This window comes from Mirounga angustirostris, unplaced genomic scaffold (genome assembly GCF_029215605.1).
Source record: "Mirounga angustirostris isolate CCGP_5_RB_7025 unplaced genomic scaffold, mMirAng1.0.hap1 SCAF_5, whole genome shotgun sequence".
Classification (NCBI taxonomy): domain Eukaryota; kingdom Metazoa; phylum Chordata; class Mammalia; order Carnivora; family Phocidae; genus Mirounga; species Mirounga angustirostris.
Genome location: NW_026991713.1, coordinates 148,098,539 through 148,126,474, shown reverse-complemented (window position 1 = coordinate 148,126,474; position 27,936 = coordinate 148,098,539). Strand labels below are relative to the sequence as shown.

Here is a 27,936-nt window from a genome sequence, read left to right as displayed (position 1 = left end):
TACCATCTCAGGTGGTGTCCTCTCAACCACCCGCAGACACTCCTCTGACCTCTAGCACCATCCCTTAGTTCTGCCAGTCAGCTAGCTTCCACCCTGCTTTTGAAAGCAGATTTTTTTGGGGGGGGGGGGGGGGTTGGGGCCATTAATAGCAGTATGCTTTATTTTGGTTTGTTTTGAACAGCACCTAATTTCCTCATTGTTCATGCTGGTCTGGAGCAGAAAGGTTGGCACAATTTCTGGGTAAATATTTTCGACTGCAGGCTACCGGATGAATAAGTATGGCTATGTTCCAATAAAACTTTACTTACAGAAACAGGAAGTGGGCCAGATTGGGCTCCGGGGCCAGAGTTTATGAATCCAGTGTAGAGCAGGGCTTTTTCTTTGCAAAATCCAGCTTTGGGCCGCACTCCAGGTCTGACCCCACATGCCCTGGGAGGGGTGGCCTTGTGCACCTCCTAAAGTTTCCTCAGTTGGCTTTCATGCGCATTCCAAGCTGAGAACCTTCTGAGTTTTCTCCAAGGAGGAAGACTGCAGTTGTGGGGCCCAGGACTGTGAAAATGGATTTAAACTTAAACCGAAGCCCAGCCAGACTCTCCCCACCTTGACCACCCTTGAAGTAATCTCCTCTCCCGTTTAGTCTGTCCTCCCCTCCTCCTGCTCACCTCCAGTAGCAGGCTCCTTCCTACCTGGTGAGTGGAAAGCACTGTTAAAGCTGAGGAAAGGGAAAGGCTCTTCGGTGAAGTGGAGGGACGGGGGAATATGGAGAAGTCAGGAGACATGGGGGATCCCTGCAGAGGTGAAGGTCTGCCCCTGGCTAGTGAGAAAGTTGTGGTCAAGTGGGGAATTTCGCAGTTGGGCTCCTTGGAGGTGGATCAGTTTCGAGTGACTGAGGGCTGAGGTAAGCTTGTCATGGTCCCTGAGCATGGTCTGGGTTTCAGGCACTTTCTATGTGCCACCTTCACTTGATCTTTTTTTTTTTTTTTTCCACTTGATCTTTTAATAGCGAGGAAGTGGCCACTGTCAGCATTCCCATTTTACAGAAGTGGAGACTGAGGTGTCCGCGGGTTGTATGGCTGAGGGCGGGCCGCAGAGCTACTCTGAGGTTGGCACCAGGACTTGAACGCTGGCAGTCTGGCACCTCTGGCTTGGTTACCTCTCCTGGGTGCCTGGGAGGGTGGAGTTGGAAGCCAGTGGCTTCGGGAGGTGGAGGTGACTGTCGGTGCGCATGTGTGTTCTGTGGCCGCGGAGGTGACAGAGCCCTGGGGGCTGGAGGACCCCGTGGCAGGGAAGGGTGGACAGGTATAAGCCATGGCCTTCACAACTCTCAAAACCAGGAAACTGGTCTGAGAGCACTTGAGTGTTGACAGGGGCCACAGGCTGGGCAAACTCCAGAGGTGGACTGAAGGAGGGTTTGGCAGGTGGCCCAGAGGACGGCCTGCATCAAACGGGATGAAAGCAGTACTTTAGAGTGCCATTGGCAACCTCTTCTACTTCGGGCTTTGTCTGGGTAATGATAGTGGCCATGGTAATGGTACTTTCCATTACAAGTTAAGGACATCACTTAACTGGGACCCAACTAAGCAGAACCTTCCGACGATGGGAATTTCTCTGCATTTTAGGAAACCACAGCCGAAAAAAATTGGGTGGGTAGGGGATTTATTCGAATGCATTAACTTCCAGGTTTTACTCTGGAACAGTGTCCATGTGGGTCTCGTACAAGTCTATACTTTTCTACAATACAGACCCAATTTCAAGGCTCGACGCAACAAATATTGGCCAAGAAACTTAAATGCCAGGTGCTATTGGGGACATAAAATGATCTCAAACACGGCTTCTGCCCTCAAAGGATTTTCGGTTACTGTATAGAGGACTCCTCCATGTTCAGGGCGAAGAGGCAAGATTGTATTAAGACATTTAGTTAAAAGATCCTCAGGAAGATTTAAGGTTAAAATGGTATAAGAGAACGGGTGCCTGCGTGGCTCATTCGATTGAGTGCCCTACTCTGGGTTTCGGCTCAGGTCTTGATCTCAGAGTCATGGGATGCAGCTCCGTGTTGGGCTCCACGCTTAGCAGGGAGTCTGCTTGAGATTCTGTCCCTGTGCCCCCCCACCCCGCCACCCTGTGTGCGCGCTCTCAAAAAAAAAAAGGCAATAAAATGTAATAGCAAACATTTATTTAAAAACGAGGGTATTGGGGCGCCTGGGTGGCTCAGTTGTTGGGCGTCTGCCTTCGGCTCTGGTCATGGTCCCGGGATCCTGGGATCGAGCCCCGCATCGGGCTCCCTGCTCCGCAGGAAGCCTGTTTCTCCCTCTCCCACTCCCCCTGCTTGTGTTACCTCTCTCGCTGTGTCTTTCTTTCAAATAAACAAATGAAATCTTTAAAAAAAATAATAAAAATTAAAAAAAAAAAAAAGAGGGTATGAGAGACCCCCAAGGGTATAATCTTCGGGGACATTCCGGATGTGGAGGGCGTACGGATCATGTCTGACTCTTCAGGGCCGGGTCCATGTCCCAGGCTGGCTTGCGCCAGGCCGCCAGGAGAGCTCAGCATCTGAAAGGCACAGGCGAGAAGCGCTGTGGCAGATAGCTGGGGTTTTGGCAGTGCTCCTTCTTCCTTTGGAATATCAGGAGTAAATGCAGAGCTCACTATAAATCCTGCTTTCGAGTCCGTCCTGTTCCCTTGAGAGTCAGGACCGCACAATTCCCTAGGAGTCCAGTTTGCTTTCTCTGCACGGTCCTTCCTTGGGAGGACGAGCAGGTCCCTCCCCGATGCAGCTCCAGGTCTGCTGGCTACCTCTCTGAGCACCCGAGGGGTTGTCAGATGGAGGCTTGTGAGCCAGCATGCAACACAGCCTGCGCTATTTTATTAGCGTTATTAGTCGCCGTCACGTAAAAACATTTTCCTGTCGCAACTCTGAATTCCTGGCTTCTCATGCAAACAGCGGGTCTGGCAGTCCTGGTGGGGCGGCCCGCTCCTCCTGCCCCTCCCTCCCAGTGCTGGCTGCTGCTTTCATTGCCATCTGCCACCTGGCTTGCACTGTGGCTTTCTCCATCTGAGTTCTTCCTACTCGTGCTCTACCAAAGCGGATTCCAAAGAGAAAACAGAATGGTGTGAGGGTCTTCTACCTGGCCCGTGTCCCCCCCGACCATCAACTGCCGGACCCCTGTGGGCATGTGTTCTCTCTGCTCTGGATACGTGGGCAGCCCTTGTGCTCGAGCTAGCCTTGGGTCTCTGGCCTTTCTAGACTTTTCTTTAAAGCAACTGATGTGGGATGAGTCATGATTTCCCTCTATCCAGGAACATGGGTTCCCCAGTGACACGAGATTCTGCACCTGTGGGCTGCAGGCGGCTTGCTCAGTTACTGGTGGAATAACCCAACCTTTACCTTTAGGGAACTGGTCCTTATCACTACCAGGTGGGAAGGCAGTGACCACTGTCCTGTTTCACTTCAAAGGTGGCCGAGTTTCGAAGGGGGCCCATGATATTTGGAATCAAATGAGGGGAAAGTACTGGATTCTTTGAGAGGGCAAAGATGCTGGTACGATGACTGTTTCAGCACTTCTGATTTGCTGACGGTCTCAGACCTGCCGCCTGATGGAGCGGGGCTTGAAGTGCCCGGGGCAGAGCATGGGGAGTCAGAGCCCATACAGTGAGTCTGGTGCTTGCCCTCTTGGCCTTTGCAGTGAGGGGGCTTCTGGGTTCTTCCCTAGGCACCCGCTGGCCACCTTTTTCCACCTGTTTTTCCGGGTGAGTGCCATTGTCACCTATGTGTGCTGCGACTGGTTCAGCAGAAGCTTTGTGGGCTGCTTCGTCACTGTGCTCCTCCTCCTGTCCTTTGACTTCTGGTCTGTGAAGGTAAGGCCCCCTCACTCGTGACGCCATCGCTCGTGAACGCACGAGGGCTGTGGTCACTAACGTTCCCGAGGCACGTGGCTGATCTGGGCCAAAAGGTACTTTTCTTCGAAACTGCAGATCCTTAGAAATAGTGAGCCAACATCACTTAAACATTGTTAAGAGTTAGAAAATGGTCCTGGTTCTCAGCTGCCGTGGTTGCAGATATGTATGTCATGAGGGTGGCAACTCCCTACAGCTTGGGGCTTTTTTGCTAAAATTTGCATATATTTAAAATACATATTGCTACATATTGTTTGGGGGTGTGTGTGCACGTGTGCACAGGGTAGGGAAGTCACTGGTTAAGGTAAGCTTAGTTCAGCTTACCTCTCCTGCTCCCAGGATAAGTTCAACACAAACTGCTGACTTTTATTTTGTTCATCAGTGAAAAGACAAGGACTTTCTTTCCCTGTGGCGTGCTTAGAGTCCTTCTGTCCATTTCCCCCAGAACGTAACCGGGAGACTCATGGTGGGCCTCCGCTGGTGGAACCAGATAGATGAAGATGGGAAAAGCCACTGGATTTTTGAAGCCAGAAAGGTATTGTCCATTACGAGTCAAACTCGAACCAGGAAAATGGCGTGGAAAGTTTGCATGGGTCCCTTCTGGGCTTTGTGCAGATCGGATTCCCGCCTAGGGCCGAGCCCACCGCTGCGGGGGCGCCACCAAAACCAGCGGGTAGCAGAAGTCCGCGGATGAGAAGCCAAGAGGACCGCGGGCTGCTCTGCGACCGTTTTTACTCATTTTGAACACGGACTCTTTCTCCCTTTAACAGGCCTCTCCGAATCAGATCGCTGCCACAGAGGCTGAAGCTCGCATCTTCTGGCTCGGCCTCATCATCTGCCCGCTCATTTGGATCGTGTTCTTCTTTAGCACCTTATTCTCCTTGAAGCTCAAGTGGCTGGTAAGGCGATACCCCGACTCGGATGGTGCTTTGCCATCTGCACAGACCAGGGTTGCAGGAGTGGGTTTTCTTATCTGTCCGTTGATTTGAGACTTTGCTGAGGCCATTGACATACTGTACAGTCCACCCACTTAGCATGTGCAATGCAGGGGGCTTCTAGTCTATTCAGTGTGCGGTCGCCACCACAGCCCATTTTAGGATATTTTCAGCACCCCCAAAAGGAGCCCTGTACCCTCTAGCCATCACCACCTCCAGCGCCTGGCATACTCCTCTTTCTGTTCCAACACTTAACCTATTCTAGACGTTGCCTGTAACTGGAATTCTTTAGTGTGATCGTTTGTACCCTTCTTTCACTTAACACCAAATTTCAAGGTTCATCTGTGTTGTAGCATTTATCAGTCCTTTTTTTTAATGGCTGTGTAATATTCCATCATGTGGACATGCTGTGTTGTTTCTCCATTCATCCGCTGATGGACATTTGGGTGTATCTTTTGGACTCCTATGAATAATGCTGAGAGACGAGTTGTAAGCAAAATCATGTGATATCCTACCTTAGAATGTTCCTAAATAGGAATAAGCAAGCCTGAGGTCTGAAGCTTTTACAGGTTTTAAGTACACTCCCGACCCAGCACTGAGCCCAATGCAGGGCTCCAAACTCATGACCCTGAGGTCAAAATCTGAGCTGAGACCAAGAGTCGGATGCTCAACTGACTGTGCCGCCCAGGCGCCCCATTTTAGTTTTATTACTCAAATATTTAATTGCTGTGATCTGGCTCCTTCAGTGAGAAAACATCCATAGATGGTAGAAGTAGCAGCGTAATCAAAAGTGGGGGCTCTGGAGTTTGGCTGTTGGCCCAGCCAGGCATCAGCTCTGGGACTTCGGGCAACTTTCCTTTCTCTGGGTTTCAGTTTCTTCCCTACAAAATGGGATGATAATGGTACCACCCTCTTGGGTTGTTGCTGACTAAAAAGTGTCTGTGATTATTTGAGTGCTCAAGAAAGGTTGGCTGTTACCAGGTACAGGCCAGAGCCACTGCTATGTAGTTTGGGAGGAAAATTTCAATACATGCTCTTAGAAGAACGACCTTTGCTTTGTCTGCGTGCAGGCCCTTGTGATAGCTGGGATTTCTCTCCAAGCCGCTAACCTGTATGGCTACATCCTTTGTAAAATGGGAGGGGAGAGTGACATCAGCAAAGTCACAGCCCGTTTTCTGTCCCAGACGGTGTTCCAGACGGTGAGTTACTGAGCTCTCTCTCCTGGACCCCTGCACTCCAGATGCTTTAAGCACAGGTGGCCTACTGGCAAATGTGATTTTAACGTTTTCCTGATCAGCTAGGCTGCCAGGGTTAGTGTGTGTGTATGTTAAAATAGACACAACGTAAAATTGACCACTTTAAACGAGTCAGTGGTGTTAAATACACTCGCGCTTTCATGCAACCATCACCACTGTCCCTCACCACACTTTTTCATCACCCCAAACTGAGATTCTGTCCCCATGACATAGTAACTCCTGGTCTCTCCTCCCCAGCCTCCCACCATCTATTTTGCTCTATGAATTGGACTCTTCTAGGGCCCTCACATAAGTGGAATCCTATTGTATTGGTCCTTTTTGTGACTGCCACTGTTAGTTTTAAGGGATTTAAAAACTACAGCATTAAGTACTACACCCACAGAATTCCTTTAACCTAACATTTATTTCTGAAGTGTGAGATCTTTTCAATTTGACAGTTTGAGCTATGTTAAAATTTAAACAGTACTACCTTATGCCAAGACATTGAGCAATGAGCCCTCTGGGCTTTCAGTTATGTTGTGGGTTTGCTCTGGCCCTTGCATCAGCAGAATCAGGCCCCTCCCGTGTGAGGACAAAGCCACAGTTGACTTTTCTCCTTGCAGGCCAGCCCAAGTGACTTCCAGAAGCCTGGCCTTGAGGGGCTGGAGATTCACAAGCATTAGGTAAGAGGCAGGATGGAGGTGGAGGTCGGGGCTCAGCTGTGCCAGTGGGCCAGGGCGCACAGCAGGGCGGGAGCCAGCCGGAGTGGGGGCCTGGGCACGGGGCCCTTCCAGGGCTTCCCGGCCCCCTCCCTCTCTCCTCCCATGGAACATGCGCAAATTTGACCATGGGTGCAGGCACGAAGGGAGGGGAAGGAAAGGAGGGGAGAGGGAGAGAACCAAGGGATTTGCCCATCCTTCCATGGATGCCCGGAGGGAGCTGGAAAACGGGAATTACCTCTTCCCTCAGTTGTCAGTTCCTGTGCATATCCTGGCAGTGAGGAGAATTCTAGAGTTTAGGTCGGTCTCTTCAAGTAATTAAAAAAAAACCCTATAAATGGTCTTGTAGGACACTGGAAATGACTGGACAGTGAACACATTAGTTCATGGGACACGGGCACAGACACCCTGTTCTGTTTACATGGGTGATTTAAGGGCTTTTTGGGCCATCTTCATTTTCCCCTCAATCTAAAGCAGTGGCATTTGGACCTTGTTATTCGAAACCATGACTGTGGATTTTGCAATGGTTCTTTTTTAGGCATCTCTTTGGAGGCCACAGTGGCTGAAGCAAGAGGTTCGGTCCTTAAAAAAGCTTCCAGCAGAGAAGAGTTCCCTGACCAACAAGCTGTTGGTTTCCCGGAAGCAGGCCTTGGGGGAGAGGTTTGAGGAGACATTTTTATTCTTAAGACAGCATGTTTGTAAAGAATGCCTTTATATATGTCGAAAAGTGTAAATACTACAATTAAAGTGTCTCTGCAGAAATGACTTCACACCCTACCAGAATCTGGTCCCTTTCTGCCCAAGATCCCCACACTGTCCCCAGGCTGCTCAGGCTGAGTTGCACGTGCAGCTTGCGTCTCAAATGCTCTCGTGTGTTTCAGGAACTGAGGAAATGCTCTTCTTTCGGGGGATGGTGACCACAGAACTCCTGAATTCCTGGAACATGAGACAACGCAGTGGTGGTGTGCCCGTTTCTCAGGCAGCCCTGCCTCTGTTGGCGAGGGCCGAATCACCGCACGGCTGAACTCCCCAAATGGTCCTGTTTCTGCCGATGCCCTGACTCTTCGAAAGTGTACGGCTGGAGATCTTACATCAGCCCATTCCACAGATCCAGAAGCCCAGGAATGCTGCTCTCTGCCCTGGACACCATTTTCCTGGGCAAAAGGAACTTGCCACAGACCAAGAGCCTATAGCTTTAATGACTGTCCCCACCCCAGCTGCCTTAAAATCCAGGCCCCAGGGGGCCAATGACCAGCACACTCAGGCTTGCACATGGTGTTCCCGCCATCCCCCAACCACTTACTCAAAGATTCCTAGCTTCCTGGGCTGAGGGGTCATCCCAGCCCCCACAAGCATGACTGTCTCCACCTGAGGTGAAGGGCAGTGACCCTGATGACCCATAAAGGGCTCTAAGGGGGATCTTCACACCCAGCCAGGCAGCCCTCTGAATTCACAGGACTCACGCATACACATACTTTGAATGATACTTCTGTAGGCAAAAGTGGCTGGAGAATCCGGTGCGTCCATCAAAAAAGACTGTCCTTTGTCACAACTCTTACCTTAGAAAAGTGAAAAAAAAAAAAAAATCCATGAAGAAAATGGGCAAGGTGAACTAGGGGCTCTTTTGGGCCTGTGACATTAAGAACTTGAGCTCCCCCTCGCTTATAGTGAAAAGCAAAGCTAAGGACACACACCAGCTGAATGGGAACCTAAATACACCCGTGCAAGGAGACTGCCTGGGCAGAGCCCCTCCCGTCCGCCGGCTCCGCACTCCTGCAGAAACAGGCCTGTGGTTCTGCTCCCAGCTGCTCCCCAACCTCAGGTGGGCCCTGGGAAGGGCCACTGCCCCGAGACAGGGAAACCGAGGGACGGAAGGAGCCAGGAGAAGGGGCTGGCAGAGGTGGAGCCCAAATGAGTGCAGGCTACCCTGGGAATGTGCCGGACTAGTTCTGGGAAGTCCCAGGTCCCAGAACAGTCACCTAATGGGCAGTGTGTACTGATTTTCACAGCCCTGGTTGGGACCCCTTTGCTCTCTGTGCTCCCAAGAACAGGCATTACTGTCTGAAGAGCTCATTTCTGAGAATTTCTGGGGCTCCTCTGGTGTCGTCTCCACAACTCCCCTCCGGTTACCACCTGCTCCGACAGATGAGGCCATCGGGGCGTGGCGCCCCCAGCTGGCGGAGCAAGAGCAGGGCTGTGGGGCCCAGGCGGGGCTGAGAATCCGGGGGCCAGAGAGGCAGCACCTCCTTTTGCCATGGAGTTCCCAGCGTGGCCTGGAGTGTGTGCCTTCACAGCTTCTGGTCTGTTCCCAGGAATCTGCCTTTGCTCCCACTGGACAAAAAGAGCTCTGGTGGGGGGGGGGGGGGGGCGGGGGTCTACAGTGACCTCACAGCTTTGTCGTCCTTCCCAGCAGAGGACAGTGCTAACCACCCTGCTCTGATGCTCGCCGGCCTCGTGATTTCAGCTACAAGTGAGGCTCGAGGCCCCGTAACTTGTCACACAGGCCTGTCCACTAGAAGGCACTTCATTCTCTGAGCTTGGGACTGCGCAGCAGCTGTAGTCGGGGTCCTCTGCTTTGCTAGCATCTACTGTAAAGTGCTCAGAACTTGGCTTCTTTGTGGAAAATGGCCCGAAAAAGAAAAGCCTGGCTGAAGCCGGAGCCAGGCAGGAAGGCACACACCTCCCCCTTCCTCTCTCCTTCCCATTCTCTGCCAGGCATCCCCCTAATCTCTTGCCCACCACTCCTGCCCTAGGGACCTGGATGCAGGCCGTGGCATAGGCAGAGGCTGACAGCAGGGAGAGTGCCAGGAGGCCACGGCCCACCCGCACGCATTCCTGCCGTCTACCTGCCCCGAGGGCCTTTGAGCAGGAGACGCTTGCTCCCACACCTGCAGGGAAAAGGTGGGGAAACTCAGCACCACGTCTGGTCAGTGCCAACAGTCACCTTCCTGGGTGTCTGTACCCCTGCTAAGAAGCAGCTGGAGTTTTCTGTGTTGCATGGAGGAAAGCACAGAGCAGGGCGGGGTTTCGGGGCAGGGGGCAAGTGAGGAAAGGTCTCGGGACCCGCTCCTGGGTGCCAGGGTTCTCCAAGCAGGCGCTCGGTCCCCGCGCGGCCCGGCCCCTCGAGGCTGCACCCTCCACACCATGCTCTGGGCCCCTCCTCTCTACATGCCCAGTCTCACCTGGAAGGGCACCTCCCACGACATTCCTGAACCTGCTGACAAACCTAAGGCCTTCCCTGCCTCGAGACCCAGCATGTGAGGCGGAACCTGGCCCTCCTCCTAACACGGCCTCCCGTGTTCACTGCTGCTCAGAGATGTCCCCATCTGCTAGATGGCTCGGACATCTGCCACCTTTCTCCCCACCCATCAAATCCTGTCACCTTCCCGCACATGTGTGTCCCTCTTCCTCCATGCCCCTGTGCCCTAGGCCTCCTTCCCGCGCTCCCCCGCAGGTCCCCCTGAAGGCCTCCCTCTCTGCACTCATCCCCATGCCCACAGTCTCCGATTCTCATTTCCTAACCCCCGAAGGCCCAGCTCCCAGGCTTGGCTGCACAGCCATCCACACGTGGGCTCGAGCCTGCCTTCCAGCCTTCTCCCCAGGCTTCCCTCAGGCCCAGGCCCCTCTGCTGACGTTACCGCCCCACCGCTTCCACACATCACAGGCGCAGCAAGCCTAAGCTAAGTTCAACTCTACCTCGGGCAAACAAAAACCTGGAGGCAGGTGTCATTTTAAGAGTGTGGGTGACCCGACCATGCCACTCAGCAAGCTGACACCGGAAAGTGAATACTGAATGGGGATGGGGTCCACCACCACCCCCTTCAGTCTTGCTGCCGCTCATGGAGTGTCTGGAGGGGACCTAGGGAACTCCGGTACTAAAAGGGGAGCATTTTTCATGCAATGAGGCCCCTAGAGGCAGGCCAACACCCTCGTCTAGTGCTGAGAGAGACAGGGCCGTGCACACTGTGCTGGACCTCGCAGGAGGCAGGATGTCTTCTTCAGGGGTGTTCGAGGCTAATTCTGTTCATGACTTTCACCTCAGAACCTAATTCCTGTCTGAGCACATCCCTGACCCGTCTTCACTCCCACCTTCCAGGCCCCACCCCGCCATCCTCCTCACACTGAGGTCTGCTCACTCCCATGGCGACATGCCCTCACAGTTGATGGTTTCTCTTGGCTGGAGGGGAGCTCCGGAGTGTGCGCTCTTCGTCTGCTGCCCCCCTATCCAGAGTCGTGCCCGTGGTGGGCGAGCGGGGTGTGAAGGCCCCGTCTGGCAAGGGAGGGTTGGGCTGGGCGTTGAGACTCACCCACCTATGTGTGGATCCAGAGGCACTTTTCCGAGGAGCGGGATCTTCAGATCCTGGCACATGACCTCTGCACCCCCTGTTGTTGGTGGGAATATCTGAGTTTCTTTCTGGGAGGCAAGTTAAAGGGAGAATTAGGATTTTGTTTCAGATTCATTAAAAATGGACATTTTTAAGCAACTTAAAAAAAATGGCTGTTGAAATGTGAAACATTAACCACCAGACGAATTTTCATTAACTCAGCAACAGACATTGTTGTGATTGCACTTCCCAAAACGACGGGGAAAAGCAGCAGTAGTGTCGCTGAGACCCCTTTCCAGGCTTTCCTCCTCCACAGAAGGGACTGCTTAGCTGAGCCATGGGCAGCTGCGTTCCCACCTTGCACTTTGGGCAGATGAAGACGCTCATGTTCTCTACCACTCCGATGATGGGCAGCTTCACCTTGTGGCAGAAGTTGATCTCTTTCCGGACATCCTGGAGGGACACCTCCTATCAAGGTTCAAAAGACCATTTATTTCAAAGTGGAAGAAAGAATGTCTGCATGGTTGCAGGGATGGCTGGTGCGATGCAGTGGGTTCACCAGCATAAAGCCTTAAAGACTTACTCACCAAGTATCTCTCTAGTGCCAACCACGTGCTGAGCCCTATTCTAGGGGCTACTTCCCCCCACACCCTAAAAGGATAAACCTGAACGGCCAAATAGCAAACTTACAACGAATACACAGAAAAATGACTTTTACAACATCCCCGTGTTCTATTTTCTCATCAATATACTACACCGAGCCAAACTGTGCTGTATTTTCAAGATCAGGGGGACAGCAAAGTATGGCCTGTGGGTCCCATCTGGATGTCTGTTTTTGTGTTAAGACTTATTTATGGGGGGCGGGGAGAGAAAGTGGGGGGTGGGGTGGATGAGGGGGAGACTCTCCACACCCAGCACGGAGCCTTACGCAGGGCTTGATCTCATGACCTGAACTGAAACCTAGAGTTGGACGCCTAACTGACTGAGCCACACAGGCGCCCTCATCTGTTTTTCTAAATAAACTTCTGGACACAGCCCTGCCTGTTCCTCTCTATATTATCACTGGCTGCTTTTGTCCTATGGTGGTAAAAGTGTTTGCAACAGAGGCCGCCGTGTGGTTCACAAAACCTAAAATACTTACTATCTGGCCCTTTATAGAAAAAGTCCGCTAACCTCTGATCTAGACGATTATGAACGAAAACAACTTTATGGACAAGAAGAAAATAAGGAATACTGCCACATTTAGATCAAATTCACTTCTGAACTCCAAAAGCGCCTTTTACAGTAATAAGTAGCATATCATCCTGGCTTGGTTCCCTCTCTACTTCTCCCCGGGTCACGGGATCAGACACACAATTCCTAGCCTGCTGTTGTCAAGTATGGTCACACCCCAGCCTCTGTGGCTCTAACACTCCTGGGCTCCCAAAGGTTCAAGGCTTCGAGTCACCTCTTTCTCCTGACGCACACAGTTGGTTCTCGGTCCCTTTGAGATTGAGGTAGAGACAAAAAGGCATTTAGCTAGAAAATAAGCTGGTATCAACTGGTATTAGTCTCTGCATCTCACTGCACCTCAGCAGTTCTCTCCTTAATGGTCCTTTAAGTAAAGCCCCTGCTCTGTCAAAAAGGACCCCCAAAAGAGAGCCGCCTGCCTGGGCCAGCAGCTGGGAAGGGCTCTGAGAAGGTGGGTGACCATACTTGTTCAGTCACACTCTCCAGAGACGTTCCACACGAAGAGTACCAAATGCGGGGCATCCTCCCACGGCTTCCTGGAGAAGGGCCAGCATCTGCTCAGTCTGTTTCCCTCTTGAACCCGAGGGGGACACCATGCTCGCTTTCACAGTAAATGTGGCTTTGGAGAGGCCACCTTTGTGCCAACTGGATTTTTGTTGTTTCTTAATGATTTTAGAGTGGTTTTATGTTCACAGCCAAACTGAGCAGAAAGAGTTCCCATATGCCCCTTGCCCCCTACCCATAAACCTCCCCACTATCAACATCCCACATCACAGTGCTCCATTCCAAATAGATTGTTTTCCTTTTAGGTAACTTGTTTGGGACCTGCCCTTGGTACTGCTGGTTTAGAGTGGGGCCCACCCGGTAAAAATTCCAAAACATCGTTAAGGATAAGTCCATCCTCACTACTACCCCCTGGGCCAGGTGCTCCCCTCTCTCGCCGCTTAAGTGGCGTCCTGCCCTTCCATGTGCCCCCAAGACCCTCTCCACAGGGCACCAGAGTGAGGTCACACACACACCCCGTCACAGCACTCCCCGACCCGGGTACCTTCACGTGGCGCGCGGTGCCTGTCAATGTTGTTGGAGCCCTGTGTGCGCCTCGTGTCCGGCACCCACCTTCCTCCATGAGCCACACAGGCTGTGAGGGAGGACTGGTCTGTTGCTTTCCTGGTGCCTGGCACGGGGCCCACACAGAGCTGGTACTCTGCGAAGGTGTGGTGGAGCACGAGGGGTGGTATGGACTGATTCACGGACTAAAGCCTCCTTTGTTGTGCTTTCTTAGGAGCGGAGAAGAGTATCGTGAAAAAAGGTACAACTGAAAAGAATAATGTACTGCTTTCTTGGCAACGATAAGAAAGCCCGGTGCAGACCGGACTGCGCTTGTTCACTGCTGGATTCGCTCCAGAGGACACTCCTGTGCTCTCCTTCGTTTGGGTTCAGCACGGCCTCTAGGTGACTGGTACAGGAGCTGGGCATTGCTGAAGGAGGAGCAAGGACCGCAGCGGCTTATCCAGAAATCGGTCTACACCCCAGGCCGGCTTGATGGGAAACCGGACAAGGTGCACGGAAGCAGCACGCAGGTTGTGTAAGCACAGCAAGGGTGACGTGACCACGAGGGACAAGCCAGATCGGAACGGCACAGGGGGTCTTGCCGGCTTTGGGAAGGACATTGAAAGGCAACTCTGAGCTGCTAGTGCTTTCATCTGTGGACAGAAATAACTGTGGAATGCTTATCTGTGGACAGCAAATGCCTGGACCAAACATAAAGCTTTTAACAAGGCTTCTGGGGATCCACACTGAGGGCTGTTGGAGCACATGTTCCAGGAGCTGCTTCGAGAAATGGGCCTCGAGGCTGGACACAGCCAAGTTTGGAGGCAGCTCCCCCGGGGCGCTTGCTCACCTGGGGGGTGGTGATTATCACAGCCCCATCGATGTGTGCCGCCGACAGGTACTGGACGGCCGACAGGTGCTCGTCCGACGTGCCGGGCGGGGTATCCACGATAAGGTAGTCCACCTCTCCCCAGTCCACGTCACGAAGGAACTGCTTGATCATGCCTGGAGAGAACGCACGCGAGTAAGCCGGTGAGGCCTCTTCTCTCTTATCTACAATGTTACAGAGGCACTTTGCAATCTTCATGTACACCTGGCCTGTGCTCTAAATCAGGGGTGTCACGACGGGGGTGTGGGCGCCACTGACATCTAGTGGCTAGAGGCCAGGGGTGCTGCCAACATCCTGCAATGTGGAGCACAGTCCACCCCTCCCCTAACAAAGAATTACTTGGCCCCCAAAGGCAATAGTGCAAAGGCTGAGGAGCCGTGCCCTATAAAGGACACTTCTGCACGGTTACCTGAAGCCTCCGTGCCCAACCAACCTGCTAGGATTTCACCTCACACACTTCCTGGACATAAATAAGCTATTATAAAACCACACTTTTAATTCAGAGTTACCTAGGTCTCAAATACAGAAACACTCGCAGTAAACATAAAATAATTTTATCCCGTTTCCGTAGTGTAGTGGTTATCACGGTCGCCTCACAAACAAAACAATTTCTATCAGCTCTCCATTTTTATTAGCTCTCTTCAACCAGCCAAGACAGAGGCAACCAGATGCTTAACCATGATCCTCTGCAAAGCCCAGCAGGGGACTATTGCCGTCCTGATGGGACAGGCTGAAAAGGAAACCTAAAGCAGTTCTGCTCTTGGAAGATTGTGCTCACAGAGAAAAAGAGTGGCAAACCATTTTTCTTTGGTCCCCTCCAGATAACGGCATCGTCAGGACTGCTGAGTAGGAAACCCACTGACATCACCCCCAGGTTGTCTTCCACGTACTGGAGGAGAAAGCAAAGAACACTTAAAACCACAGCACATAACACTTCCTTGTTGTTTATCGGAGCTCAGACTGAAAAAACCATTTTGAGAACAAAATGACCGTGTGATCTCTGGGCCTATTCATTCTTTGAATCCACAAACCATTTTGGGGGAAGGAGGGTTACCGTACTGGGGGACTGGAACGAGGCACCCCGGGGCCACATGCTGCAGTGTGGGAACCACGGCAGCAGTCCCTCGCCTGGCTGGCAAACTGTGGTCCCTCGGGCCAAACCTGGCCCGCCTCCGGGTCTTCTATAAAGTTTTACTGGAATACAGCCACGGTCATTCATTTACATACTACGACTTTCACACTATAATGGTGGATAGTGTATGGCCCATACACTGAAAATACGTACCGTCTGACCCTTTACAGAAACGGTCTGCCAATCCCTGACCTTACTTGTGTTCCCTGAGCCTAGAAGAATGCCCCTATCAATACTCGTTGATGGATCAACAGTTGGGTTGAGGAGGGTGCTGCCAGCCCAAACCATATCCGTTCTGAACACATGACCCAGGGCGCACTGCCTTGCAAATAAGGCAAAGGTGTGAAAACTCACCACTGGAGACCAGCCCGAGCCACTCTGGTGAACCTGCGGGAACACGAACACCGACATTCACTGGTCAGAAATGAGGCACTGTGGGCATACTTCTCACCCACACAGACTTACAGATTAGGAAGACAGTTTTAGAAAATACAATTCATTGTCTTAAATGCCACCACTCAATTCTTACTAGAGAGTGAGCAGCTAGGGGCGAGGCAGTGGGTAACAGAAGCTGTATTTCCTACCCCCTCCCTACCCCCAGGTTGTGTTATTTTGAAACTGCTTAGATCCAGGCAGGGAACCAAGCTTGGCCGAGTTCACATATAATTTGGGGTGTAAGGTAGGTTGTAAGTGGGACAGGACTCGGGGGGTGGGGGTGTTGCTGAGGAAATGCAGGCCACCTCTGCAACTCCAGGAAAGGGGTTTGCTTCACTGAAACAGGTGGCCCAGAACCTGCCCCATCCATGGCCTGAGCTTCTGTGCTGGTCTGCTGCACCCCCCGGGGGGAGGGGGCCAACAGGAAGCTCATGGGGCCACCTTGAGATTCAGACTCTCTCCTTCCAGCAGGTGTTCAGTAATAGCCAGCATTCCACTCTGCACTGTCTTCTCATCGTGAGACGAGACTGACTCAACTTCCAACTACACATCAGTCTTAGCAAGTGGGCTTTAGACCAACCTAGTAGCTGAAACAAAAAGCCCATTTTCTTGATGAAGTCTTACTTTTTTAAACAGCTCTATAGAGACCTAATTCATATACCACACCAGCGTCCTGTTCAAAGCGTACTGATGTGGCTTCTGGGATATTCTTAGAGCTGGGCACCCAGCAGTCAGTTGGAGAACATTTTCATCCCTCCAGGAAGCCACTCTGTGCCCCATGATGGTCACGCCCAATCCTTCCACATCCTCCCGCCACCCCCCCCCCCCCGCCCTAGGTGACCCCCAGCTCCTGTCTGTCTCCACAGATGTGCCTGTTCTGGACACTTCCCAGAAATGCAGCCCTAGAATACATCGTCTTGGGTGATTGGCTTTAAGGTCTTTTCAATTTTTATGTACTTTTTAAATTCCAATACAGGTAATGTGCAATGCTGCATCCGTTTCAGAGGTACTCCAGTGATTCAACAATTCCATGTCTGAGTCCATGCTCCTCACCACAGCTGTATGCCCAACCCTCTGCACCTAGTTCACCCAGCTCTTAATGTAACCACCACCCTTCATTCCTGTTTAAACTCAGTCTCCACAGTGGCAGGCTTGAAAGAGGGATAAAGGAAATGCCCCGTGGTGTAGAAGAAAAGAGCACAACTTCTGTTCTCTCACCACGTAAAAACGTCGGCGTTCGTAGGATGCTCACGTAAGGGTGCAGTCAGGGCTAGCTGGACAGCGCTTACAGGTAAGCAGGCGCTCGGCCATGCTGCGGGCGCCTGCTACACAGCCTGTTCCCGGTGGGCGCATGCGCGGACGTGCACCCTGCAGCTCTGCCTCCACCCTGGACGGCGTCGTGCCCTTCCCAGCCCCCTCAGCATCTATCCCAAGCCCTGAGCAGAGTCCACAGGCTGGCCTGTCTGCCTCTGGCTACTGTCCAGCCACCCTCCCTTTGTCCCTCTGCCACTATTCATTGTTCGGAGTACATGCTGGCTTCGGCGCTCCTGCACTTGCTCCCGTGGCCCAGAAGGCTCTTCACCCGCTCTCCACAGCATGGTGCCCTTGACCACACCCTGGCTCACCCTGTCCCCTTACCCAGCTTTCATTTTCTACTATCAGCTGCAGCCTCCCACCAGGGCAGGGGGCTTGATCTGCCTCATGCACTACTGTATCCCAGCACCCAGCAGGGCCCAGCAATGACGTAATGAACGAACCCATGTGACACCCTGGGAACATCCTAGCCCCCCAGCCCTGTTTCAGTGCACTGCCTTTGAGGGGGACCCTTTCTGGGACAGCTTCTTGCCACCCGGGGGGAGGAGGGGGACCGGCACCTGCATGGACTGCTGTGGTGCTGCGGCCCTGTCCCCACCCCATGTCACTTTGCCACCTCACAGTCTCAGTTCCCCAGGGGTGACAACAAGGGCAAAAACATTCCCTCGTTTCCAGGGTACAGACCCCTAGCAAGAACTGGTCTAGCTTTCCCAGGCAGTGCGAAGTTTCTGTGTCCTACTTCTGCATTTTACTTGCTGTTTCCCTTCCCCTTTAAGAAGGCACTGAAACTGATGCTTCTCAAATGATGTGGGTGCACTTTATATCCAGTCCCAACCCCCAAGCTCACGGTGGTCACTGAGGCAGACAGACGGACTGGTGAACATTCACCTGGTTTCAACAGGGCCGTGTAAAAATGCATGGCTCTGCTGACCCCTTTGTGTGGGAGTAGTCCGGTGCTAGGGTGTGCCGTGAGAATACTTTCCTGTGGTTCCCACGATCATTATTACCTGTTCTCCTTCCAGTCCCATTATCTTGGGAATTGATGGCCCACATATATCAATGTCCAGAAGAGCGACCTGGGAAATAAGAAGAGACCAGAGCAGTGACTCGACTGAATGTACAATCTTTCAGATGTACACCACTGGGAAGGAAACAGAGTTCTTGAGGAAAGGAGGAAGGAGAGAAGATGGAAAGAAATGGAGTCAAGCAAGGACCGAGAGGAATCTCGGGGGAGTTCCAACATTTATCTTCCAGGCCATGGCCACACAGTCTCAGACTCCTAAAGAGCTTGGCAAAGCACAGCAACACCATGGATTTCCACACCCATCCCCCATGTCTGGCCTCACTCTGGGGTGATCCTCCAGACCCGGCGTCAGGTCCCTTAAAGATTCAGGTCCAGCCACCATTCACTCGGCCTTTACCACGTGCCTGAGGGGTGGGTATCATCATCTCGGCTTTATAGAAGAGGAAATGGAGGTTGGAGAGGCCCAAGGATTCGTTCAGGAAGCAAGCAGCAGAGCCAGGACATAATCTGAAGCCTGGCGACTCCAACACCAGGGCTCTTTCCACCACCCCATGGGGCCTGCAGAGAAGGGCCAGAGTGGAACCTCCCACTGAGCTGTGACCGAGCCCCACTGTGCTGTGATCCTGAGGGTTAATGATGGAAGGTTCCTGAAAGAAGTCTAGAAGAGCTCTTTGCTAGTGATCTGTGCAACCTCCAATCACTCCTTCCACCCCAAACATCCTTGCTTTCTCAGTGTGATAAATGAGGTCTGAGACGGTCTTCAGGAACCCTCTGAAGAGGAGAGTTAATACTCATCTTGAAAGCTCAGATGTCAAGCATCCAAAGTGCAGCACATCTGGGTAACTTTTTAACTTGCCCTTAATTGGTTTCTTGCTTCTCTCTTCACTGCACCCTGCAAACCCCTACCTACCTCTTGCTTCCTCACACCCATGATCAGGAAAACTTCTCATCCTCAGATCAGCCGCTTGCCTCCCCCGCCCTCTGCTGGACCACCTGAAGAACGCAACAGAAGGATACTCAGGCTGACAACCTGACTTCCTTCGCCTTCTTGACACACAAGGCTGGTATGTGTTAATGATCCACAGACATTTTACCTCAGAGCCTCATGACTCGGGAAACTACACCATTACTGTGACCCTAACAGATTTAACAGTACTCTCGGTTTCTAGCCACTCCGTCTCCGTGCCCTTTCTGTGGGGAACAATTTGTTTCAGGAGCTATGCTCAACCAAGGGGGTGAATCTTGAGGGAAACGATGCAAGGATGCAGGAAACAAATCATGGGTACTCACTCCCATGGTGGTACCCAAAAAGGCTATGACATGTCCCTGTTATGCAGACCTCCGAGGGGCCCTGTGTCCTGTCCCTTTCAGGCTTCCTGTTGAACCTGTCACTACCTTAACATCCATCCAACTGGATTCCCTTTCTGCTCAGACCAGAGAACCCGAGCAGAGACAAATGTGCCTGAGTAAATCTTACCAGGGCCTCTGTGGAAGGTGCTAGAAATCTAACAAACAGGCTTTGCCACACCTCTCTCCCAGCCAGAGAGTCGTGGAACAGGGTGTTGTCAGGATCCAAAACTTTCCCATACTCAGCACCCCCAAACTTCCCCTTAAGAAGAAGTCCTGGGAGGTGAGCTGTAGTGCTGACTCTTGGCACTCCAAGGCTGGGTCATTTCATACAAATTGCTTCTGTCGGAGCTTCTGTCAAACAAGTGTTCAGGAGATCATCAGGTCCCTTCCAGCTCCAAAGTCCATCAGCCCCAGAGACAGGCCTCAGAAACTTCAGTCCGGAAGCCCCTAGAATAGACCTGTTAGTGCTATAGCTCGCCTTTCAGATTACAAGGCAAGATGACCCCCGGGTCACTTGTGGGAGCAGGTGACCCTGCGGTGGATAAACAGCATGCTAGTCTGTGGTGTCTCCCAGCTCAGGTGTAACTATCAAGGCTCCTGCCCCCTTCACCACAACTCACACCCTCTCCAGCCTGCCCATCATTAGTCAGGGGGGTGGTTCCCAATTCTGCTCCCTCTTGGCTCATGCCCTTTCCTAACGAGCTGCTGGACACCTGCCTGCCTTGAGCATTAACACAGAACAGCCCTGCTCAGAGTTAGGGATGAGCTTCCACCAGATAGCAGACAGAAAAGGGACCAGGCGTTTCCCTCCTCAATTTAGGCAAGGAAGGAATGTGTACTACTTGAGATCAATCAACCAGACAGACTCAGAGTCTACTGTCTGTCAATATCCTGCACCCTTTGGACACAGTGGCATTTTCAGTCATGAGTAGGATCTGTGAGGAAATACACTTTCCTAAGTGTGGACTTTTTTTTTTTGGTAAGCCACCATGTGTTCTTCAATACACATGAAATAATACAGGAATGTTCAGAGTCCTCAGTGAGGAAAGTAACTGTACAATAGTCATAGTTGTTCATTTTAAAACAAAACTGTTTTTATAAATATTTAAAATATTTCCTAGGTTCTTATCGCATATGAGCTTCTCTAGCCGTATTTCCACACCAAATGGTGGCGCGTTTTCCTGTAGTTGCAAAGTCCAGGCAGCTACTTCACAACAGAATTATATAGAAGCACCATTATATACAAACAGCTCTCTCTTCCCAAGTGGTTACCTGCATCTGGCCTGGTTAAAGCCCATCTTCAGAGAGCTGTTTAAGAAACAAAGCAGATGAACATAGGGGAAGGGAAGGAAAAATAAGAGAAGATGAAATCAGAGAGGGAGACTCTTAACTCTAGGAAACAAATTGAAGGTTGCTGGAGGGATGGTGGGTGGGGGGATGTAACTGGACGATGGGCATTAAGGAGGCCATTTCATGTAATGAGCACTGGGTGTTGTACCCAACTGATGAATCACTAAATTCTACCCTGAAACTAATAATACACTATGATTTTATATTAAAAAAAAATTTCACGTGCACACACACACACAATAAAACATGCCTGACAGCTTCCAAAAGCAGAGAGCATTCTGGACGATATGAATACTCTCTCAGAGAAACAATCAGTTTTTGGCCAACCAACTGGCCAATGCACATTTGAACCTCAAAGGGCAGGAGACTGTTGATTAACAGAAGGATGGATCAACAAGCGGACTCTGAGCCTGCTCAGCACTGTGCCCGGTGGGGCGGGCTACAAACCCGGCACTACAAGCAGAAATAATCACCACCTCTGCCCCGCGCTCCGGTTAGTGGATAAAGGACCAATGATTGCTATCACAGCCATTTATCGAGCACTTACTACACATCAGACACCATGCTAAGCATTTTACGTTTACGTGCATTACTCACTTGCTCCTGACTCTTGTCTTACAGGGCAAACTGAGGCAGAGAGCCTGGTAACCTGCCCAAGGTCACAGAAGTGGTGTGGGTGAACTGGGACGTGAACCTGGGCAGTCTCTCTCCAGAGCCTGTATTCCCCACCACCAGGCTTGACTGTACCCACCACCATGCCCCAAATGCTCAACCGGAGCTCCGAACACCCCCTCTTCTCCGAAGTGGTGAGGCCCTGCTTCTTCCATCGTCCCGACTCCGCCCGCATTTGTCCCCTCGCACTTGTTCCACCCACTGCCCTGATCAGGGTCCTCGTGGCTGCTCACGAGACATGAACACCATCTCCTGACTGGCTTCCTGTCCCCTCTAATGATACCCAATCACACACTGGGCTGACTGTCATTGCGATGTTCCTAAAGCAATGCTCAAATCCTGCCTCTATGCATGCCAAATGTCTTACCAGGTCACTCAAAGCCTCCCTAGTCTGGCTCAGCCTCTTCCTTGGTCCCCTTCACTAGAGGAGCCCCACCAGACTGCCTGCCATACACACGTTCCATCTGTCCCCACCACAGTCCAGAGGCTGCCTTCCCTAAGCCCAGTTGTCCCTCCCAGGCTTCTCACCCTTGTCCCAAATCCCTACAGCACATCTTGGATGGTGGATGCCAGATTTCAGAGAAGCCCACCTCAGCCATTGGCAGGCCGGCAGGAACAGCTCCAGCATTCTAAAATGATCAGAACAGAAATGAGGAATAAGGGAGAATTCAGATCCTGGGTGAGTGAGAGGAAAGCCGAGCATTACAGATCACCAAGTTCAGCCTCTTCACTCTCAAGAAGGCTGGGGCTTGGCCCAGGTCTCAGTCTTCCTTCACAGATGCACTTCCCCAGCCAACACCAGTGTTCCTGGTGCTACAGACCAAACCAGGGGCCAGTAAACTACAACCTGGGGCCAAACCCCGCCTGCTACCTGTTTCTGTACAGCCCATGAGGTAAGAACAGTTATTACATTTTTAGAAGGCGGGGAGGGGGGGGAATAAAAAAAAGTCTATTTCATGATGTAAAAATTCTATGAAATTCAAATATCAGTGACAATAAAATTCTGTTAGAACACAGCCAAGTTTGTTTGTTTACAGACCGTCTATGGCTGCTTTCCTGTTTGAGGGTAGGACTAAACAGTTGCCAAAGAAACTGTAGGGCCAGCAAAACCTAAAATATTCCCCATCTGGCTCTTCACACACAGTTTGCCCAGTCCTGAAGCAAACTCTAATTTCTTAATCCAGAGATTTGAGAACTGTATTCCTGGAGTTCCTGGACACTGGCGAGGTGTCTCATCTCAGTGTCCTGCAGCGCATGTAAGAATGGTGAGCTAGATCCTCTGCTCACTGTAGCTGGCTTTTTTATGGAGAAAAATCAAGCTTTATGTTAAGATCTTATGGTGCTATTTCACACTTACGTAAAATGGTTTACCTACTACAGGTATACAACACTGAAATTTACCCAGCTTTTAGAGTTTCAAAATAGAACGGGCAATATGTGGCAGTTTTGAAATTTCAATACTAGATTAAATGTACCTTTACAGCCCCATTTAGCACTCTTTTTTTTTTTAGTCAAACAAAAGTGAAGGGCCATTTATCAGTTAGAAACGAAATCTGAACTGAATGTCAACCCTTGTATATAAAAATTACTCAGTATCACAAATGCATAAGAAGAAAACTAATGCTCAGAAATAAGTCAATGTATAAAGAAGGCATGACGACCGTGGGAAGAACTGAAATGGGAAGGAACAGCATGCACAAAACACAACTGTTTGCCTGTGTTACGCAGAACTCCTCTGCAGGCCCTGAACGGTGTCCTGAGACGCAAGAGGACAGTTAGTTGGCAATTCCCATCCAGAGAGCAGCAGGCTAAGACAGGCCACGCATAGCACCAGCATACAAGTCCTCAGCCAGGTCTCTCGATTCAAGGGGTCAACCCATGGGATAGCTGGATTCTAAGAGACATGCATGCTGCTCTAGCAGCTCTGATGGGTAAGCATTTTCTCCACTGGAATTTTGAATAAAATTTCATTTTGGAAGAAAACAAAGATGGAATGTGTTCTGCGTTTTAAAAAAAATTAGAAACTGCAGTATTCATGGTTTTATCAGGTATCAAGTGGTAATCAAAGTGAATACTGGGATCACTTTTCTAAGGTCAATGCAAAATTATCCTGAGTCCCATGAACAACCCAATGTATTTTTAAAATCACAGGCACGGTAAATTTCCATTCGAGCTTTGTGGTAGAAAGTATTTTTTTCTTCCTCATCATACCATACTTTCCATTAAAGCTGAAATCCAGAGAGCAGCTGATTTTTACTGGGCAATTGGAGTTTTCGTGCTCACGTGTATACTTGGGCACCAGTGAGTGGCCCAGTTCAGGGGTTGGCAAATGTTTTCTTCCTCAAGAGTCAAAAAGAAAATACACTTGACCTTTGAACAAGGCGGGGGGTTAGGGGCAACCTCTGTGCAGTTGAAAATCCATGTATTACTACTGACTCCGCCAAAATTTAACTACTAATAGCCTACTGTTGACCAAAGTCTTATAGTTAACAGTCGATTAGCACATATTTGTGCATTATGTGTTACACACTGTACTCTCATACTACAGTAACCTAGAGAAAAAAATGCTATTAAGCGAAATAACTATAAGAAAATCCACACATAAGTGGAACCATGCAGTTCAAACCCATGTTGTTCAAAGGTCAACTGTATTTTAGGCTTTATGGGCAAAATCAAGGATACTATAAAGCAATTTAAAAGCAAATGTTTATAGATGTAAAAATCATCCTTAGCTCACAGGCCATAAAAAGGCAAGAGAGGGGCTGAATTTGCCCATGGGCTATAGCTTGCAGAACTCTGGCCTAGAAACAGGCAGAAAGGGGGTAAGAGAAAGAAGTCTGAACTTAACAAAATGATCAGCATGCCAAGAGAAATGTACACCTGCTGTCCATTTTCATAGCTAGAGAATCTAATGAAACCCTTCATTTCACTGCATAGCTGCCATGCATTTCCTCCTCCTCTCTGCAAGGATCTAGATTCCCGAAAGACCAATTCAACTTAGTCTAAGGAATCAGTTCTCCAGATATCATCACACACCCTCATTTAGGAGCCTCGCCCAGTTTTTCCCAAGGTCTCACCTGTGTGTTTTCATCCTCTGCTAGGCCATGGGCAAGGTGGGCACTGAATGTGCTTTTTCCAACACCACCTTTCCCAGATAACACCAAGATTTTGTGTTTCACGGTCTTCATTTTCTCTTTGATTTCTTCTATGGCTGCAAAGAAAGCAAATCAGGTGATGAAGTCCCTGACTAAATTTCAAGTGTCACTTTTCCAATGGACTAGTAGGAGCTAAATCCTTGGGGCTATTTCAACGGACTGTGTGTGAAATACCACCTAGTCAATGACAGCAATAAGTACTACAAAGAAAATAAAGCTGTTATCCTCTTCGAAATTTTGTTTATTGGTTTACTCGTCTGTCTCCCCTTGCTAGAACCTAAGCTCCATGAGGATAGAGACTGTCTGAAGGGTTCACTGCTATATTCTCAGCTCCAGAAGAGCTTCACACATAGTAATGGTTCCCAACCTGGGGGCAAAATCCGCCTGGGGACATTTTTGGTTGTCATGAGGAAGGGTTGCTACTGGTATGTAGTGGGTAGAGACCACAGATGCTGCTAAAAGTCTAACAATGAGGGGTGCCTGGGTGGCGCAGTTGGTTAAGCGTTCGATTCTTGGTTTGGGCTCTGGTCATGATCTCAGGGTCTGAGACTGAACCCTTTGTTGGGCTTTGCGCTCCACTCAGCATGGAGTCTGCTGGAGATTGTCTCCCTGTCCCTCTGCCCCTCCCCCTGCTTGTGTTCCGTCAAATAAATCTTTAAAAAAATGTCTAAGAAGGCTCAGGACAGCACTCCACCCCAAAGAATTATCCAGATCCAAATGGCAGTACTGCCAAGGTTAAGAATCCCTGACAAACAGCAGGCATTTATGAGGACCAGTCACAGATAACTATCACAGATTATACATTTGCTATGCATTCAACCTTTCAACTTACTTCAATTCCTTAAAATACCACCATGAAGTAAATATTCTACCTGCCCCATATTTAAAAAGTAGGTTCCAGGGCGCCTGGGTGGCTCAGTCATTAGGCGTCTGCCTTCGGCTCAGGTCATGATCCCAGGGTCCTGGGATCGAGCCCCACATCGGGCTCCCTGCTCAGTGGGAAGCCTGCTTCTCCCTCTCCCACTCCCCCTGCTTGTGTTCCTGCTCTCGCTCTCTCTCTCTCTGTCAAATAAATAAATAAAAATCTTAAAAAAAATAAATAAATAAAATAAATAAAAAGTAGGTTCCAAGAGGCGTCTGACTCTTGGTTTCTGCTCAGCTCAGCTCATCTCAGGGTCCCAGAATCAAGCCCCAGGTCTGGCTCTGCACTCAGTGGGGTGTCTGCTTGGGATTCTCTTCCTCTCTCTCTCCCCATCTCCTGCTTGTGAGTGCACTCTCTTTCAAATGAATAAATCTTAAAAAAAAAAAAAAGTTGGTTCCAAGCCCAATGTGGGGCTTGAACTCATGACCCTGACATCAAGAGTCATATGCTCTACGGACTGAGCCAGCCAGGCGCCCCTTGCCCCATTCTGGATAAGGAAATGGAGGCTCAGAGACCTCAGAAGTCTCGCTCAAGGTCATACTCTTTGCAGGACCCAGGAATCAAACCCGACTCTCTCTCCGAACTCCTTCAGAATTCTCCCAGGCTCCTGCTTTTTAAGATCCTTTTGGTAAATCCCCAGTGTTTCCCACCCTCCGATTTGTCCTTCGTCATACTTATTGCTGCGATGGTTTATTTGCTTGCTCACTTGTTTATGGTGGGTCTCCCCTATTAAACTCACATCCACTAGGGCAGTGGTCTCGTCTCTCTTATTCGCAGCTGTATCCCCAGCACTGAGCACTGTGCCCAGGTGAATATATATTTCTGTTAAATGAATGGGAGAATCAATCCTTTTCAAAAGCAAGACAATTCTGTCCAAAGAATATTCCCGAGCAACCCCCCGTTCAAAGTCTATACCCTATTCCCTAGGACGACGTCCCCCCATCAGACCCGTCAGTCACTGTCACTCAAACCTCTGGCCCCACCCCTCCTTCCCCGGCCCCGCCCCTCTTGAGGCCCCTTTGGACTCCACACCAGTCAAGAGTCCTTCAGGCTCCGCCCCATCCCACTACTTCCCTCTACTCTTCCGGACTTTTCCATGGCCCGCCTCCTCTAGACCCACCCCTCCTAAGAGGCCTCCCGGTCCCACCTCTTCCTGGCTAGCGCCCTTCAGTTCCGGTTCAGGTCTTGCCCTTTCCTCACCTGGGTCGGGAGCGGCGCCGGCTCCGGAGGCGCAGAGCCGCTGGTTGGGGCAGCCCTGACATGAGGCCCCTCGGCCCGCCTGGGCGCTGCCGGTTCCGGGACAGCCTGCGCGGGCACAAGGTCACAGTTAAAGTGGCTCCTGTCCCTTCAGCCCCGCCACCCACGCCCCCTCCGTGCACTCACCCTGAGGCACCTCCTCCATTCGGCTGCCTTCGACGTCTCCACGGTCACCGGAACCTGCCCTTACGTATTTCCGCCTCCCGGCGCCCAATCTGACTCTCCAGCCGCGCGAAGTAAGTCTCGGAAAGAGCGTTTTGCGCACGCGCGGACCTTGTGTCAGGTGCTTGGGGCTGGTCTTTTCCTGTTCCCTTCAAAACTGAGCTGCGGAGATCTTTCGTGAATTATTCAGCATGAAGCTCCTAGGAACAAAGGCATTGTCCTACATGACCTCAGTGCCCATTCATGCCCAAGAAATTTGATACTGATGCAAAATTATTAGCTAACATACACTTTAAATTCAAATGTATTCAATTGTCCTAAATAAGACCCTCTCACACACACCCCCTTATTCTGGATCCAGTCAAAAGTCGCACCTTCCCTTTGTTCTCTTCAGTCTCTTTTAATTCAGAACAGTCCTCCTCTCCCTCCCCCTTGCCATTTTTTGTCTTTTAGGACATGGATAAATTTGGATATAGTCCAGGCCATTTGCCTTATAGAATCCGCCCCCCCCATTATGATTAGATTCCGTTAAAAGGTTTTGGCAGAAGGCCCTTGAGTAATGGGCTCAACTGTGGTGTCACGGTGAGAGGCACTGAATGCCAATGGGTCCCGTGGTTGGTAACCGTGAGGGCTTGGCCACTTGGCTTGGGGAAGGGGGCGTCTGTCCCTCCTGCCTCTCCAGCAAACGGTACCCTTGTCCATTTGTAATGAAGAAAGATTCTGAGATGATTCGTTGAGATCGTCTGAATATCCTGTTCATTAACCTTGCACTCAGCGGTTTTAGCATCATTCTTGCCTGAATCCGTGCTAGCAGTGTTCCCAAAATTGTGCCTTTGGGTGAGAAAACTGATGGTCAAAATGTGTGAACTCCTTTCCTCAGGTCACA

General features: G+C 50.7%; 2 protein-coding genes across 5 annotated transcripts in view; one reads left to right on the top strand and one right to left on the bottom strand.

The window, feature by feature from the left end:
* TVP23A (trans-golgi network vesicle protein 23 homolog A) overlaps positions 1-7,471 on the top strand; it is a 29,276-nt gene extending 21,805 nt beyond the window's left edge. The window contains exons 3-8 of the mRNA XM_045874968.3: positions 3,711-3,855; positions 4,340-4,429; positions 4,665-4,793; positions 5,900-6,028; positions 6,688-6,747; positions 7,322-7,471. Of these exons, the coding sequence (XP_045730924.1) occupies positions 3,711-3,855; positions 4,340-4,429; positions 4,665-4,793; positions 5,900-6,028; positions 6,688-6,747 (553 nt within the window). The 3' untranslated portion in view covers positions 7,322-7,471. The remainder of the gene's footprint in view (positions 1-3,710; positions 3,856-4,339; positions 4,430-4,664; positions 4,794-5,899; positions 6,029-6,687; positions 6,748-7,321) is intronic.
* NUBP1 (NUBP iron-sulfur cluster assembly factor 1, cytosolic) lies at positions 122-27,166 on the bottom strand. 4 transcript variants are annotated; one of them, XM_045874965.3, is made up of 11 exons: positions 27,015-27,166; positions 26,832-26,936; positions 24,632-24,765; positions 18,166-18,234; positions 15,764-15,796; positions 15,076-15,166; positions 14,239-14,393; positions 11,466-11,576; positions 11,095-11,197; positions 8,259-8,342; positions 122-2,550 (listed from the first exon to the last, which is right to left on the bottom strand). In XM_045874965.3, the coding sequence occupies exons 1-11, from the start codon at positions 27,031-27,033 to the stop codon at positions 2,492-2,494; spliced, it is 963 nt and encodes a 320-aa protein (XP_045730921.1). In that variant the 5' UTR covers positions 27,034-27,166; the 3' UTR covers positions 122-2,491. The 4 variants fall into 4 exon arrangements, 3 of the variants coding, with proteins under 3 accessions (XP_045730921.1, XP_045730920.1, XP_054363481.1); XM_045874964.3 differs by lacking the exon at positions 122-2,550 and adding an exon at positions 6,019-7,719; XM_054507506.2 differs by lacking the exons at positions 122-2,550; positions 27,015-27,166 and adding exons at positions 6,019-7,719; positions 26,371-26,453.
* Between the last annotated feature and the right edge of the window lie 770 nt (positions 27,167-27,936).

Coding starts and splice junctions, on each gene's coding strand:
- NUBP1 (XM_045874965.3), bottom strand. Junction 11,198..11,465: donor TCATCTGCCCAAAGTGCAAG/GTGGGAACGCAG, acceptor CTTGCCTCCCAG/AAAGAAACTCAGATATTCCC. Junction 2,551..8,258: donor CTACAGAAGTATCATTCAAA/GTATGTGTATGC, acceptor TGTGCCTTTCAG/ATGCTGAGCTCTCCTGGCGG.